Source organism: Marmota marmota, unplaced genomic scaffold, assembly GCF_001458135.2.
Source record: "Marmota marmota marmota unplaced genomic scaffold, marMar, whole genome shotgun sequence".
Taxonomy (NCBI): domain Eukaryota; kingdom Metazoa; phylum Chordata; class Mammalia; order Rodentia; family Sciuridae; genus Marmota; species Marmota marmota.
The window spans coordinates 18,950,835-18,968,352 of record NW_026000108.1 but is presented as its reverse complement, the minus strand read 5'-3'; the positions used below and the strand labels follow the sequence as shown (position 1 = coordinate 18,968,352).

General features: G+C 36.7%; 1 protein-coding gene across 1 annotated transcript in view; it reads right to left on the bottom strand.

Annotated features, from left to right (window-relative positions):
* Zcchc4 (zinc finger CCHC-type containing 4) overlaps positions 1–17,518 on the bottom strand; it is a 48,286-nt gene that overhangs the window by 1,505 nt on the left and 29,263 nt on the right. The window contains exons 6-11 of the mRNA XM_015481740.2: positions 14,481–14,631; positions 13,360–13,460; positions 7,104–7,225; positions 6,789–6,864; positions 3,973–4,024; positions 3,284–3,428 (exon numbers count right to left, since the gene is read on the bottom strand). Coding sequence (XP_015337226.2) covers positions 3,284–3,428; positions 3,973–4,024; positions 6,789–6,864; positions 7,104–7,225; positions 13,360–13,460; positions 14,481–14,631 — 647 coding nt within the window. The remainder of the gene's footprint in view (positions 1–3,283; positions 3,429–3,972; positions 4,025–6,788; positions 6,865–7,103; positions 7,226–13,359; positions 13,461–14,480; positions 14,632–17,518) is intronic.

Below are 17,518 nucleotides of genomic sequence, written 5' to 3'. Positions count from 1 at the left end.
CCCCTACGTTTAATGTCTGGTATAAACAAAACAAAACAAAAACAGATCTCTGGGCTTGGGTTGTGGCTCAGTGGTAGAGTGCTCGCCTAGCATGCACGAGGCACTGGGTTTGATCCTCAGCACCACATAAATGTAAAATAAAGATATTGTGTCCACCTAAAATTTAAGATTAAATATTTTTAAAAAAACAGATCTTTTTGTTTCTGGTGTTCTCTGAACTAAGTTACATGCAATCTGTGTCTTGGAAAGATTATGGTGCATTCATTCAACGTCTCCAGGGTAGCAAAATCATGCTGTTTATAACATCAAGAACCAAGGAATGGGCTGACACTAATAGCCACTGGCACACATGGAAACTTCCCTGGCTGCCCAGGAATATCAATCATTAGAGTCTACCTCTCATAAGCCACAGCAAACTCTGCCCTTCTTGGTCGTCCCAGGACAAAACCTGGGAGAAGAACTTCATTAATAGCACATAATCCTTAATGAATCAAACTTAAGCCTCACTTTTTGTTCAATCAGCATGGTGTTTGTTAGGTGTGAGGAACACAAAATTGAATGGACATCATCTTTAAGGAGCTAGGAAGGAAACTAAGCAAGGCAGATGTCACCCTTCCCCCAACTACTTTTAGGTGAAGAAATTGAGGCTTTGAAGTCCTATATCATCCAAAGAGGAAACAACAGGACCAGCTGATTTAGACCCTGTGCTTTTAATCACCTTGATACATATACTCTAAATTACTGAAGTAAAATGCTAACCAGATAGTAGTCACTCAATAAATATTGGCTATTATTAGTAGTTTCACATAATCATTATGTGGAATTTTGCTTGACAACATTACTTTTTTCCACATTTAGATTCTGCACTATGGACTGGGATATCTCATCAGTTCATAACAAAAAATCCTTATAAATCTCTTCTCTCCCCATCCTTCTTTTTTAAAGAGGATAATTTCCAGATAAGTAATGATTTAGCAAATTTAATGAAGTAAAGTGTTTTCACTATTAGCAAAGTCAATGAACCATGTGTTTCTGTATACAAAATTTAAATTTCTCTTCAGTTCATCTACCCATAAGTAAGACTAAATATGAACCAGATCTCACTTGGGAATATAGTAAACAAAACCAGAAGGAAAATATTTACAAATATTCATTTGTAATGTAAATAAATAAACCTTCCAGAGATAAAGTCTTTTAACTGTGATGAACTGATTGAGTATAATAACTTAACTGTTTTATTCTACCTTAAAATTAAATTGACCTAGTATCTGTCCTCTAATTGCAAGGATTTATGTAACTGATAAAATGAGTTTTAACCACAAGAGGGAGCCAGCACCATTCCAGTTCACACCTAAAGGAAAATTAGCACTTAGAAAAAACAAAGAATGAGACAGTTGTAAAGAGCGTAAGTTTGGGAGACCTTTTACAACACATGCGATAAAAGGCTATTAAAACTATTTTGATGAAATAATAAATAAAATACTATTATGATGAAAAAATAATTTTGCCTTGCCAATTTCATTATGAACATTTTTTAAAAGAAATAACAAGTTTAGGAGTCCTCTTCTTAGAGAAGAAAGTAATAATACTATTTAAGAATTATCAGGAAAACCACATTTCAAGGGATTTGCTCTTAGAATTAAAATTGTTATAATCTAACATTGAAATATACTAGATGATTTCCCCCAATGAAAACAACATTAGTATCAAATACACTAGTCATTTAAGAAGCAACAAAGAGCCTACAGTTACCAAAATGCCAACTCAGTTTCTATGTATACTAAGTTCTCAGAATTAAAGGCTGAACCTGTCACTCCTGTTTCCACCCAAAATTACACCATAAATTATGCAATAATTCCAGACTAAAAGTCAGAGGTTTCCAGGGAAAAACAAAAGATTCATTTAATTATTGTTTTTTAGATTCTATTCTATCTTGGTCTACCTAGTGAAAATAATTAAATTTGAAAAGAGGCAGTTTAAATAGCAGGCAGAATTCAAGTGGCTGGACTTTAATGGAAAAAAATTTTCAGTCTGGTGAGGTGACATACACCGGTAATCCCAGATACTAGGGAAGCTGAATTAAGAGGACTGCAAGTTCAAACTCAGCCTCAGAAACTTAGTTTCATAAAAAAAAGCTAAGGAGGGGCTGGGATTGTGGCTCAGTGGTAGAGCACGAGCCTCGCACGTCTGAGGCCCGCCTATCCTCAGCACCACATGAAAATAAATAAATAAAATAAAGGTACAATACAAAAAAAAAAAAAAACCCTAAGAAATGGGCATATAGCTCAGTGGTAGAGAGCCTGTGGATTTCATCCTCAGTACCACAAAAAATACCAATTTCTACTGGGGGGAAAATAAATAAATAAACAAGTAGAAAATAATCATAATCATAAAAACTTACTAAAGCATCAGATATTTGTAATACTAATCTAACTAATCTAATGGATTTTCATCACAAATCATATGATACAGTTCCATATTTTTATCCTAATTTTGATTTTGACATAAATGTTAAATCTGGCTACCTGGTAACCTGCAACTAATAACAGTGATATTAAGTAAGTTTTTGCTTAAAAAAAAAAAAATCGATAAAACAAGACAACTTAATCCCTAGAACCTCTTTTAGGTTTTTTTTTTTTTTTTTTTTTAAGTATAATCATTCAAATTCACCCCATTGCAATAACAGTAGTTTTTCTAAGTAAGGAACTGTCACTGGTATAACTTTTGCTCTGAGTTACAATCAGTAAGAAATAATGGTGGGAATAGTGAAAATAATCACAGGAAAAATAATAATAGAAATTTAAATATTTAAGTATTAAACATGTCTCAATATTTTCGATGAAACTGGATGTAATTTAAAGAAATAACTTCATTTCCCACTGCGTGGAATCAAATGAAATGCCTCCTGAAATGCCTTCTCTATCCTTTCCACCATTGTATGTCTGTATCTGATCTGTGCCTCAAGGCCTGACCTAAATATCTTATCCTTCCATAATGCCTAAACTCTAATTTCAAAATTATGATTCTATATGAACCACAGATGTGAAATCACCTTCCACCTCATGTTTGGTTATTTCTGTGTTTCACCTGTAAAGCTGGGAGCTCCCTGAAAGCACCCTTTCAGACCTCTGGGCATTCTCCCTCCCCCATCTCTGTGAACAATGTCATGTCAACAATAACAAGTTGGCACTTTTGAATCCTCTGGATGCCCTGTACTTTGTAGATTGTTCCATACAAAGTACACAAAGAAAATTTTTTCTAGTAATTAAAAAATTCAACTAACTTGTTAGCTTTCTTAGAGGTGCCAATGTTAGGACAAGTACTGCGTTTGTGATCTAATTCACCACAAATAAAGCAGCCATCTTTCGTGCCCTCACAAGAATGATCTGGAACAGCACAGTGATTGCAAATGCTACAGTGGATCCAGGCTGTAAAATAAAAATTGAAGTTTTAGAAGTTCACTCGATATAACTTTTAATTTTATTGACTTTTAAGGTAGAATGCGAGAATAGCATTTATTTTAAATGTTGTGGCTGGTTTGCACAGCTAGTTTAATTTGGCTAAAGAAACCAAAGAGGGTAGAATCCCACTTAAACCAGGTAACTTCTCTGATTTACAAGGCAACAAATTCAGCCCTTCCTCAAAAGTCATGAGCTGAGAGCCAGTCACAGTGGTAGCTGACTGAGTAGCTTAGTGCCCTATTTAAATCAGTCAAGCCAAAATAATAATAATAATAATAAAACAATTAGTCAAGCCAAATGCCACAGTGAAACAGGTTAGCAGTCATCTCTCCCCATGGAAAACAAAACATACAGGTTGGTAATTATAAAGATTAAAAAGCAAATAAGTTCTATCAGGTCTCTACATTAATTACTTTTTCTTTTTAAATGCAATGAAATAAAAATACTACTTAGATAAAGGAAGAACTCAAAAATGTTTACAGAGAGCTCAAACACCAGTCTCAATACTTACAAGGCTTTACACACTTTTTGCAGAGAAAGCAATGGTTCCATTTCCTGCCATCCTACAAAAAAATTTTTAAATTATATTTGTTATTAAAAATCAAGTTCCACAATTAAAAATTAAAATGCCTTATTAAAATCTATGTAAATTATTCATTCCTTATTTCTCTCTTTCCTGGGCTTCACAATTAAATACTCTGATTTTAATTTATGCATTTCTCTACTCAATTCAAATGCCTCCTTGATGGGCCTCAATTTCCTTAACTGTGAAATTAGGAGATTTATCTAAATGATCTTTAAAATCCACTCCAGTTCAAGCAACCTAATCTGTACAAAGAAGGATTCATAATGAAAATTTTAAGAGAATTAATGATTCATAATTTTATGTGTCTATACTATATAATCCTTAATGACATTCATATTTGAGAGCTTTAAGTAACTTACAAAGATAGATTATGGATTACTATTTGAGTAATATAAAACGTGAAGTAAAATATATCAAGAAAAGTACATAATACACATGTCTAATTTAAGGCATATTTTAAAGCAATACTAAGGAAACCCACCAGGTCAAGAAGCAGATATCACCAGCACCCAGACCCACCCCAGGTGCCCCTTCCCGTCAGTGTCCCTCTTTCCCCAAGAACAACAAATACTATTCTGGTCTTTGAGATGGTCATTTCCCTGCTCTTTTTACGTTTGCCATTTATATGTGCATCTCTAAATAATAATGTTTTGTATTCCTCCATTTTAAACTCTACACAATCTGGGCGTAAATACAGATCATTTCTAAACTAAGTGAAAATATATAATCAAAAGTATTTCTATAGTTAAAAACAAGTAGAGTACAACTATAATGCACCCACAAAAAAAGTGGGGGAAAAAACAAGCATGATCAATAATAATTTTTCTAATATTTATATAAATACAGCCTTTTCTTGGGAGAATAATTTGTGTTTAATAGTACCCCCCTCCAAAAAAAAAAAAAACTAGCATCCTTTTTCTAAATGGACTTAGTGGAAATAAACAAAACTGAAGGGGCATTCTATCTTCCTAAAAATGAAATAGGAGGTTTATCCATAATGCCCAAACTTGGAAGCAACCAAGAAGATGTCCTTCGGTAGGTATCTATCTGGTGGATACAGTCATTATACAGTCATCCAAATCCAAAGAATGTGCCACACCAAGAGTGAACCTTCATGTAAATCATGACTCATGGTGTTATGAAGTGTTGATGGGTGCGTGCATCTACTGACAGTGGGGCCTATGCTTGGGAAGTTGGGTAGAAAGAACATGGGAAATCGCTGTACCCACTGTTCAATTTTGCTGTGAACTTAAAGCTATTTTAAAAAATAAAGTTTATTAAGACAAAATAATAAATAGGAGACATGACCCTTATAGTCTTTCCTTATCTGTAAAAAGTGAAGAGTAACTGTACCTACCTCATAAAGCTGTTGTGAGGATTAAATGCATTAATCCTTGCAAACCCAAAGCTCTTAGGCAAGGGCCTGACATGTAAAAAGTGCACCACACATGTTATTAATTATTACTACAATTAATAACAGTGATGATATCCATAGTTCAATGCCTTATTTGAAACATAATAATTTTTCCCTCAACAGACATACAAACCTAGTACTACAAATCTAGTACTCACTTAGTGACTTATTTTAAAACACTCCTAATTTTATCAGTTACACACTATCATATGAAAATGAATTCAAGTAACTGTTGACGATGATGAAGGCTATTAAGTACTTTTAAAAGCCGGTTGTACTCTATAACTAGAAATAAAGTACTATTGTATTAAAATATACTTAGCTGGCAAGGATTGGGGGGGATATACACTCAAGGACATTGCTTATCGGACTGCAAATTAGTACAACTACTCTGGAAAGCAGTATAGAGATTACTCAAAAGACTGGGAATGGAACCACCATATGATCCAGCCATCCCACTCCTTGATATTTATCCAAAAGAACTAAAACCAGCATACAATAGTGAAACATGTATACCAATGTTCACAGCAGCACAATTTACAACAGCCAACTTACGGAATGTGTCTAGGTACCATCAACAGACAAATAGATGAAGAAAATGTTGTATATATACAAAATGAAGTTTTACTCAGTTACAAAGAATAACATTATGTCATCTGTTGGTAAATGGATAGAACCGGAGACATCATGCCAACTAAAATAAGTCAGATTCAGATAGTCAAGGGTCAAATGTTTTCTCTCATACAAAGAAGAGAAAGAAATAAAGGGGTGGGGATATTCTTACAAAAATAGAAGGGAGACCCATAGAAGAGAGGAAGGGAATCCAGTGAGACAGAATGGGAAGTATTGAGGAATGAAATCTACCAAAGTATGTTATATCTAGGTACAAATATACCACAAGGAATTCTACTTATATGTATAATGACAATGTACTAAATAAAATAATAATAATAGAAGAAAGATTGGTAGAACAAGTGAATGGGGAGGGAGGACAGAAGGGAAAGGGAAGGTATTGGGGAAGGAGAATAAGCAAACTATGTGCATGGACAAATATGACATCAATCTACTATGTATAATTACAATGTATCAATTAAAAACAAAATTTAAAAAGGAGTCTTTTTACAGACTAAGAATTAAAGGCTGGGGTTGTGGCTTTGGGCTGGGGTTGTGGCTCAGCAGTAGAGCGCTCGCCTAGCACGTGCAAGGCCCTGGGTTCGACCCTCAGCACCACATAAAAATAAATAAACAAAATAAAGGTATTATGTATAACTAAAAAATTTAAAAAAAAAAGAATTAAGAAGAAATACATTATATAACCAAATTGTACCTTGGATGTGCAAGAATCACAGTGCTCACAGTGTTGATTCTCAAGAGAAACATATCGTTGACACAGAGGGCAAAATCTAAAGAGATATGAAACAACTGCATATATTTATTGAGATTCACAGAGTAGATAAAAGTTTACAAAGCACTTGTTCCAGGAATTGGAGGTAATCAGAAGTCAATTCAATATGAAATTATGGACCAAACTCAACAACAACACAAAAATGAAATGACTCAATATTGAAAGCACTTCACTGTTTTAGTTACACATAACCATATTTTCAGTGACGTGAATTTCAAAGTCCTATTGTGATCTTACCTGTACCCTTCTTCAGTAGGAAGGATTATTTTGTTGGGTGGAATGTTGGTAAAAATACGCACAGGAGACTGTTTTCGACCCTTCTTTCCATGTTTATAAAGTGCATGATTGTCATAATCTACCTAGAAATTTGAAAAAAATTAAGGTAAGAAAATTTACTCAAATGAATCAACATTTACAAAGCTTTTCAGTCCAATAAACAAACAAGCTAATGCAAAGATGCAGGTTAAATCAAGGTACTTAATAAGAAATTCTTAAAAGTAACAGTTCACGGGCTGGGGATATGGCTCAGATGGTAGAGTGCTTGCCTTGCATGCACAAGGCCCCGGGTTCAATCCCCAGCACCACAAAAAAAAAAAAAAGGAAGAGCTTCTTACTTAATAATTAACAGCCCACAGAGTCCTCTATGGCAGTACAATTTCATCATAAAAAGGTAAAATCTTTCATGACAAACTCATGTTATCTAATACTAAAGGTACAATACTAATCTTTTACCTAACACAATAGACTTTATTAGAAAGAAGAATTTAGCTTTTGGCCTTAAAAGACTATGCCTTCAAAGATATATGCTAACTTTTTGGGGACTGAGTTCTTGCATGTGAAGTTGGCTAGATGTCAGCTTTCAGTCCACCAGGTCTCAGGGCGGCCTCACTGTGACCTCCACTCACCACAGGCCCTCTAGCATTCAGGCAGAGCACAGACTCAGGAGTCAGACAGTGGCTTTCCCAGTTACCTGTTATGTGACCTTAGGAAAGTTTACATATTTTCTATCAGTAAAAGGAGGGTTTTGGTTCCTGCCTTAAGGTTACTGTGAAGGTTAAGTGGGATTATGTATGTAAACACTTAATCCTGTGGGGGCACAAGGTAGAAAGGCAGAGATGAAGGGAAGGATCCACAACTAACAGGTGTTCTCCCCACAAAGACTATTTCAAACATGTACCTCTCCCCGCAAGATCCCTAACTCAACTGGCAGTTTCAGATTATCTTAAAAGTAAACTGAAACTGGGCTGGGGATATAGCTAGTTGGCAGAGTGCTTGCCTTACATGCACAAGGCCCTGGGTTCAATCCCCAGCACCAAAAAAAAAGGTAAACTGAAGCTAACAAGCATGATTTCTTCAGCTTATTCTATCCTCGAGTCTATTATCCACACACTTCTCAATCTTGTTTACAAATCCACTTGGCTCCTCAATCCATCTTTCTTTAGATCAGTTATTCTCAAAATGGATCAGTAAGATTAGCATTCCTGGGATCTTATTAGAAATGCAAATTCTCACCCCACCTAGGACCTAGCAAATTAGAAACTTAGGGAGTGGAGCTGAGTAGTCGGTTTCAGCACATCTCCCCAGCAAACTCAAATTGGAGAACCAATGCTTTAGATTATTCACAAGAAGACTGTGAGAATACCATTTTTAGGAGCCCAATACAGGTGTATTTTTTTTTGGGGGGGGGTACTAGGAACTGAACTCAGGAGCACTCGGCCACTTCAGCCATATCCCCAGCCCTATTTAGTATTTTTTATTTAGAGACAGGGTCCGAGTTGCTTAGCACCTAGCCTTTGATGAGGATGGCTTTGAACTTGAGATTCTCTTGTCTCACCCTCCCAAACCGCAGGGATTACAGGTGTGCGCCACTGCGCCCGGCCCAATACAGGTGTGTTCTAACTTTCAAATAAGGTATAACGAATTGTTTTGATTCTGAACACTTAAGAATGTACAAGAGACCTGGTCTGCAGATTGGCTATTTAATAAATCACAAAAATATAAGGAACTGACAATGAAAAAGGAGATCTTTGAAGGTAGATGCCTAGGCTCTCTCTCTAGGGCCTTGCAAGTTTAATGCCAATGCCCATCAAATTACAGATGAACACATTTAGGAAGGCCCGTCAACAAGCTTCAGTAGTGGAAGAAGCTAGGTAGAAAATGAGGAGCCCCAAGGGATGATGTGAGGAGCCCCAAGGGATGATGCAAAACCCCCAGGGGTTTCTGGCTGACTGCCAGCACTGTGAGCCCTCAGTCCCGCCTAACTGTAGAGTGTAGTATCCTAACAAGGGAAGTAACAGGTGGGACGGCATTTGCAGCCCAGCGTTCAGTCATTACACTTTAAGAGACACATTGATAAAACTGGCTCATTTCTACTGAAAACAATGGGAATGAATCAGATTTACAGTTAACAAATTGGGGGTGTTTATTCCGAAAAGAGAAGACTGGGAGGACGGACAGCTATATTACAACTGAAGGGGCGTCATATGGAATAGAAATTAGACTTATCCTTTACTGCCTCAGAGAATACAACTAGGACCAATGGTTAGAAGTTAATGGAAAGCATATTTTATCTCAATATGAGAAAATTTTCTAACGATTAGGGCTATTAAATAAATTGAGTTGCCTTGTAAGGCTATAGGACTCCGCTGGTGAAAGCACTCGAGTGAAGCTAGATGACTGCTCGTCATGCATTCAGCAGAGAGGATCATTACATTGGGAAGTCAGCCCAGGTTACCTCTGTTTCTTTCCATCTTTCAAAATTCTGTGAATACATGTTACCTATTACAGACTAAGATACGAAAATAGATTCTACTTCACAATCACCTTTAAAAAGTACCATAAGTACTTTGAAATCGTTTTAATGATTTAAATTCACAACTTTTCCCTAATGTACCACTGTGGATTTGAATATACAGTTCCTTATTTAAATTCAATAAAGACATTTGAACATAAATTTATGAATGTCATAAGAAAAAAATTCTAAGAGAATCTTAAGAACATTTTCCAATGTTGGAAAATAATACTGTGGAAAGGTTTCTGGTACTTGGCCATCCTATGCAATGCAACAGATAGCAGATGTAAGACAGAGAAAAAAAGAACAATTTCTTTATGGGTACCCAAGGAGTCAGAGAATGTATGTGTCAAGAAGGTGGCTGATTGCTTGATTTTGCATAACCTAATTGAGATTATTATTATTTTTAAATGCGGGTTTGTTGTGCTAATTAACTATAAACATATGGTATGTAAAATGCATGCTGCTAGGGCAAATTAATGTACCTCTAACATACATCCATATTTCATAGCTTCATCCACACAAATAAACCTCCTGTGGAAGTGCTGTAAAGCAAACACAATTTTGCAAATTGCACATCACTAGTGGTAGAGCTGATACACCATCTTCCCATCATTATCCCTGACATTTCACTCACAATGATGATGAGAGGCATTTTCAAATAGAAAATTTCTCCCACGAAACTGATTAATGTGATGAAGTACTGTATAGAAATGAGGGAAAGCACAAAATCTCTGCAATTCCTAGCTTTTAATTTGATCTATACGCAAATATCCTCTGTAATATGAGGGTGAAACTAGTTATACGGAGAACCAAGACATTCAGGTCAACAAATATTTGTTTTGCACCTACTGTGCTCCAGGCATTATGTCAGGTACAAAGATTAAAGATGGAATACAAGTACTCCCACGACGCCCTGAGGACTGTTCTTTGAACTTCAACAGACACCAAAGGTCCCAAATGCATTCCACACACCCACCAGCTTCTAGTAAATCAGTCATATTCCCCATATCTTAGGTAGCCCTTAGTTAAAATTCCCATGTGTCTCTTACCCCCCTTTCATAAATGTTTATTATACACTGAGTTTCAAGGTTTTAGTTGACATCTTTTAATGTGCAATAATTTCCCAGAAATTTCTGTCAAAAGAATTTCTTTTCTGACCATGAAGCTAATGTTGAAACTTTTCTATGCAGGCTCACTTCACAAAAGAGTAGCTTTGACAAAAGCAAACAGCTGTACCTTCCACACTCCAGGTAAGTGTCCCAGGTTAAACAGAAACAAGAGAAAAGAGAATGTTCAATGAGGAAGAGACCTGAGATCACCGAATTCACAAGTGGTAACTGTAGGACATGAACACCGCCACTCCCTGACTCTGAGCAGATGGCAGACATCACTATTCAATCATGTTACTCTGCTGCTTGAGGCTGATAGCCTCAACAAATCCAGAAAGTCACTTCCATTTATCAGATTTAGCACTAAAAGTGAAACTTATTTACCATCCCTTTTCTGGTTAAATCTTTCTTTTTCCCAGACACAACTCCTCTCCCCTCCACTCCAGTACTGGGGATTTAACCCAGAGACTTTATAACTGTAAGGTACATTCTCAGCTCTTCTTATTTTTTTATTTTTATTTTGAGACGAAGTCTTGCTAAATTGCGGAGGCTGACCTCAAACTTGTGATTCTCCTGCCTCAGCCTCCGAAGTAGTGCCACTATCCTTAGCTCAATCATTTTATTTTACAGGTAGGGAAACAGGAATCTGGAAAGATCAAGTGACTTCCCCCAAGATTAAATAGCCTCTAAATGACACTGACTTTAAATCAAAATTTCTTTTCATTATTACATCCTTCCTTTATAATCTGTCCTTAATAATAACTCCTGGTTTTCTAGGTCTTTGATAACTATTTTATTCTGCACTTATCAAGTGCTTTATCGCAAGCCTACATAATTTATATTTTATGAATATTTGTAGCATTTATTCCTTCCATTTATCTGAAAAGTATTCCTAAAAAAGAGATTTAATGATTTTGGTTTTTTTATTGCACTGTGGCTTCAGGGCTTACAATCATTTTCAGCAATGTCAGAAAACATGCCTAATCAAGATCTATGGAGAAAGATCTGTGAAGAAGGAGAGAAGACTTTCAAATTTTTCATTTGATAAAGGCTAATATTAAAGAAAAAAAGTACCAGAAAATGAAGTTAAAGTAACAAAAGAAGAAAGCAAAAGGCTCAGAAATGAAATAACAACAATAGGTCCAGAGACATTTTCAAAAATAAAAAAGAAATGCAAAAATCACAAAGGGAGAAACAGTAAACAAGAAACAGTAGTGAAATCAGTTTCTCCAACATGAACACATAATGAGCAGAACTATTCTTACTCTTAGTAGGATTCATGAAAAAACTTAGGTTTTATAGATTTTATTCTCACTCGTCTTTCCAAAAGTTGGCTCTTTACAAAAAAAAAAAAAAAAAAAAAAAAAATTTCNAGCTGTATCCCCAGCTCAGTATCTCTATTTTTTTTTTTTTTTTTTGTATTTTATTTAGAGACAGGGTCTCACTCAGTTGCTTAGCACCTTGCTTTTGCTGAAGCTGGGTTTGAACTCTCAATCCTCCTGCCTCAGCCTCCCAAGCCACTGGGATTATAGGCGTGTGCCACCGCACCCAGCTCAGCTAAATTTACGTCTCAGATGTCATGTAAAAACAGGGCCAGAAGAAGAGATTTGCCTCATCATGGGACTAACTAAATGACAACATTGCTGACAGCAACAGCCTCTACTCTACACTTGCAAGTGTTGAGGACAGGGTTCAGGCTTTTCATGCATCCTCTCTGAAGCAGATATTTGTTATCAGTGTACTCATTTAACAGGTACGATGAGCTTGAGAGAAGTCAAGTAGTCGGTCCAGGATTAAAACCCAGATCTCTTCAAATCCACAGTTCATGCTTTTTTCCATTTAATTATCCATCTGACATACATGGGGCACCTACCAAGTGCCAAGCATTGCACTAGATGGTGACTTACTGCCAGAGGCAGCAGGTGCTACTGGAAGCTGGAAGGAGTTACTTAGTTAACATCTCCAGGATACATCAGCTATCTCTGTATCACAAATGTCAACTCTAGAAACAGAAAATAAGACAAGAAACAGAAAACTGGATGCCCTAAAAAGGAGAGTAAGCAGCTTTGAGAGGAATTATGATGTGGTTTTTGCCTGAAGCAGAGCTCAAAAAGTCAAGGTTAAAATGGCTTATGCTATGCATTTTTGGAAAGAAACCTGTTAATATGAATGGCTCAATAGCTATAAAAAATGCCTATTAAATTTGAGAAAGTAATCTCGGTTTTAGAAATCTATTTCAAGGAAGTTATATAAAAACTAGAAAAAATTATATGCATTAAAGTTATTTACAGCAGTGTTATTTATAGCACCTTAAAGGTAGAGAAGCAACCTGTAGTCCAAAAAAATGGAATGATAACACAGCCTGTTAATGAAATAATCTAAAATTATTAAAATCTGTATTTTTAACAAGCACCTAGGGATTATAGACATTAGGAACCACAGGACAAGTTATACATGGCAATAATTTTAATGTATGACACAGCTCAAAATATTTTAAATTACTAAAATCATGGACAGTCTTTGTCAGGATATTTATTTAAGCAGAATATCCATTCCCCAACCATTCCAGAAGACAAAATATTTACTATACCTGGTAATCCAGCATGCAAAAGCTGGGAAAAAACTGACAAATTCGGGACTCAAAAAAGTAAGGGAAAATCCAGAAAATGGGCAGCTCTTTGTGACTCTCATCTAATGGATCACAAAAAAGAAAACGAAAAGAAGATAGCAATATTAAAGAAAAAACAAAACCAACAACTTTAATTGAAAAACTTTTGGTATTGGTAGAAATTTCAATCATGCAACACATTTCTCTCTCATACATAAAAGAGAATGTTTACTACTATGCCATTTATAACTTAACCTTTCCCAAAGGTTAATGGAAATATTCTTTTATATCTAAAACAAAACACTGACTTTATCCACTCTGATTAATGGTCTTAGGAACAGCAAATATTGAAATGCGTAGTTGTCTGACAGTGTTTCAGATTTTGCTTGTACTGTGTCCCCAAAACACAATAGTTGTGTAGCACAATTAATGTAGAAGATTGATCACACAACTCCTGACTTTCTCACATTTATCATTTCACAAGCTAGAAGCTGTATCTTAAAAATATGAATGTACTACCTAATTAGATAATACTTCAAAGCATTTTGAAGTCCTAATCCACTCTAAACTGAATAATTGTCCCCATTCATTAACCCATCTCTAGGGCAAGAATCTATGTGTCCTCAATAACCACTACTACTAGCCTACTGAATGTCCTATTTCCACACATCTCTTGACAAAGTTCAGAGATCTGGGCCTGAGATTGGGTGGCCTCTCAAGAGCTCTGGGCAAGACTTTAGGAACAGGGAATGTAAGGCCTGTAGGGCAGACATATGTCTACTTTATTCACTTATGTATTTCTAATACCTAAACAGTATCTGGCACACAACAGCCACTCAGTAAATATTTATTGAACAAATGACAAGCCACTGATGTTCTTCCAAAGGTATTTTACCTAAAAGCCATTTTAAAAACATATGATTAGGATAATACAAAGTGTACTATGATAATGAAGTCTGCCCCATCATCAAGCAAGTGTGTTTTTAAAAAGAGAATAGCCCGAGACATGCATTTTCTATCAGTGCTCTGATTCACTGAGCTTGGCTAAAATTTGACAGAAAGTAGATACTTGTTTATTTTGTAGTCAGTAAAAAATTACACACCTTGGCTTTGACCTTCTTTCCACATAGCAATTAACTTCTTGAATGTATTAGCCAGAGGTTCAACCAAGCCACCAAAAGGAGGGTCTGTCACCAGAATGACTCCTTCACCTTTATCTTCCTGTAAAAATGCTCTGCATACTTCAAGGGCAGCCTGCAACAAATAAAATAAAAATTCATTTCTAAATTAGGACTGGAGAGAGGCACTTTATCCTATTTGGAGGAGAATGCATTAGACTCAGTCTCACTCTTAGTCCTGGAAACTTAAGCAAGTCACCCTGCCACTGCAAAGTCCCTCAGTGACATCCAAAGCCTGTCTTAGCCTGCCCCCCGCCCACCTTTCAGATTTTATCTTTGGGTTCCTTGATAAGCAGGTTTTTAAATTGCAAATTCAAATACCATCACTATCAGACAACTACACATTTCAAATGGTTAAATTAAAAAACTAAATTTAGTAACCTAAAAGAGAGAAACTCATTACCCATGAAAACTATCTAAAATGTTCAATTCAATTCAACAAACAGGAGCAGGGACAGTGCTAAACCCTGGGGACACAAAGAAGAATAAGACAAGTTTTTCTCCTATCTGACTTGTCCACCACCATGAGTTCAGTTCAATAACAGCCACAAATTACCAGTCAAAAATGTTTTTGAGAATCAGGTAAATGACAGGCTTATTTGAACATGCACAGTAAGTAAACAAACAAGTTCTCAACACAAAGTCAGGCTGGAAATGCACCTTCCCAACAGGATGATGTAAGTGTTCCGTAAATGCAAAGCCAACATTAGCTAGGATTTTTATCATCTTTTGCTCTGGGTGCAGTTAATAAGAGCTACACCTATCATATCATCTCCAGTCCACTTGGAAGCCCTTTTCAAGTACTCGTTTACAGAAGTAAATTGGCACAGGACTTTAAAGTATAATGGCATTTTAAACTTCAATGACTACATGTACGTTCTAATAAAATATATATTGTTCTACTACTAAATCAAAAGAAGATCCAAGTGATTCAAGGGACAAGGATGACCTCCTGGTAGAACTCCTAAAGCAGAGGACGCACGTCAAAGGATAGCCATTTTCAGCCACTGCCCAGCACTTACTTCCTCACTAACATGAGCAAGGACATAAGACACAGATGAAATTGAAACCCTCTAAATTCCTTAGAGTTAAAAATAGAAGGAAAGAAAATAAAACAAGCTGTTTTATTTTGGATGTGAGGTACCCCCACAAAAGCTCATGTGTGAGACGATGCAAGGTTTAAAGGGGAAATGACTGGGTTACAAGAACCCTAACCAAACCAGCACATCAATCCTGAAGGGATTAACTGAGTGGGGACTGAAAGTAGGTGGGGTGTGGCTGGAGGAGGTGGGTACCTGGGCGCATGCCCTTGGGTTTATACATTGTCCATACTGAGTGAGAGTCTCCACTTCCTGGTGACAAGGTCCTGAGCTGCCTCCTCCTCCATACCTTTCTGCCATGATGTTCTGCGTCATGTTAGATCCAGAGCAACGGAGCTGACAGTCTATGGACGGAGCCCTCTGAAACTGTGAGCTCTAAATAAACTTCCACCTCTAATTGTTCTTGTCAGTTCTTAGGCTGACAAAACAGTTAACTAACACACAAGCTAGCAATGCCTAAACTCCTAGCTTATTAGAAAACATAAAAAAATATTTTTTTTGCAGGTAAGAATCAAGAATCATGGCCTTCATGAGTTCTGAGAGTTCTAGTGTTGGCTACCTCTAGGAGACAGAAGTTGCTTAAGCTAAGGTCCACAGCAACTGGGCTCTTCCCTTCACCTCAGTTACTACAGGGCATGCCTGGCATCTTAATTAGTTTGGCAGCCTTGAAGCCCCCTTACATTAAGGCATATAACATCTTTTACACTGGGTTGCTATGATAAATCCCTGTGAGGGGAACTCCTGCTTTTTAAGCAACTGGACCAAAAAGTGCTGAGGTACAGCACCTGAGTCCCCTGTGAGCCACAGAGATGCTGGTGGACAGGCAGTTATTTTGCCAAGGGATGGCAAATCTCCATGGAGAAACTTTTCCTGCATAGGCAGGAAAAGACTGATGAACAGTCTTCTGTAGATCAATCTCTACAGTCGCAGGGCTAGCTGGAGGCTGCTGCTAAAATACAGAGTAAGGAAAGATGAGGTGGGCCACTATATTCTTTGAGCAAAGATAAAGTGGGGCTCAGCCATAGCAGTTTATCCAACTCATTATTTCAAAAATTTATTACAAGGTAATTCTATAAATTTTCAATAGTAAGTTGCAGAGTTTCCTAGAAAAAGGCTAACAACATGATACTTTTTGAAAATATGTGAAATTTCTAGCCAACAGTTTTTTAAATGTAATTTTACCCTTATTTGTATTTATTATTCAAAATAAAAAGGAAAATCATAGTTTGGTATTAAAAACAAATAACGAAACACCCTAAACCACTCTGCCTACTTTCCCATCACTGTCATGACCTGTCCTCCTGGCTGCAGTTTGAAAATGGCCATCTGGACTCCCCCACAGCAATATCCCACCAGCTCCACAACAGCCACGTTTCCAGACATCCCTTCCAAGCCTCCCTGCTCTGTTTTGGAGGATGGGATAGAAATGACTGCAGGCCGTGCATAAGGCAGCTTTAGCTCCTCCCTCTCGGTCCTCGCAGCAAGTCCTGTTTCCACTGGGGCAATGCCTGCACAGTGCCCTCCTTGTCCCCCCTTTCCCACTGCCACAGCCCTTGCTGAGGAGTCCCTTGTGGTACAAGGTCAAGCAATTTTAAACTCCCCACCCTCCTTCACACTCATCTGATCAGTTCTCAAATCCCAGTTATCACCAACCACATAAACTCTGGGAAACAATGAAACACATCTAATTCTAAATGTTATTTATTTCAATACTTTATTTTAATGGCTATCGTGGCTGAAAAATAATGTGTCCCAAAGCTAAATTGTTTCAAATGAAAAGAGTGCTGTATTTATTAAATCAGGAGACTCATTTTTCAATCCCAACCAATAATATAGTTTTTGTTTTCATTGAACCTAGGGCCT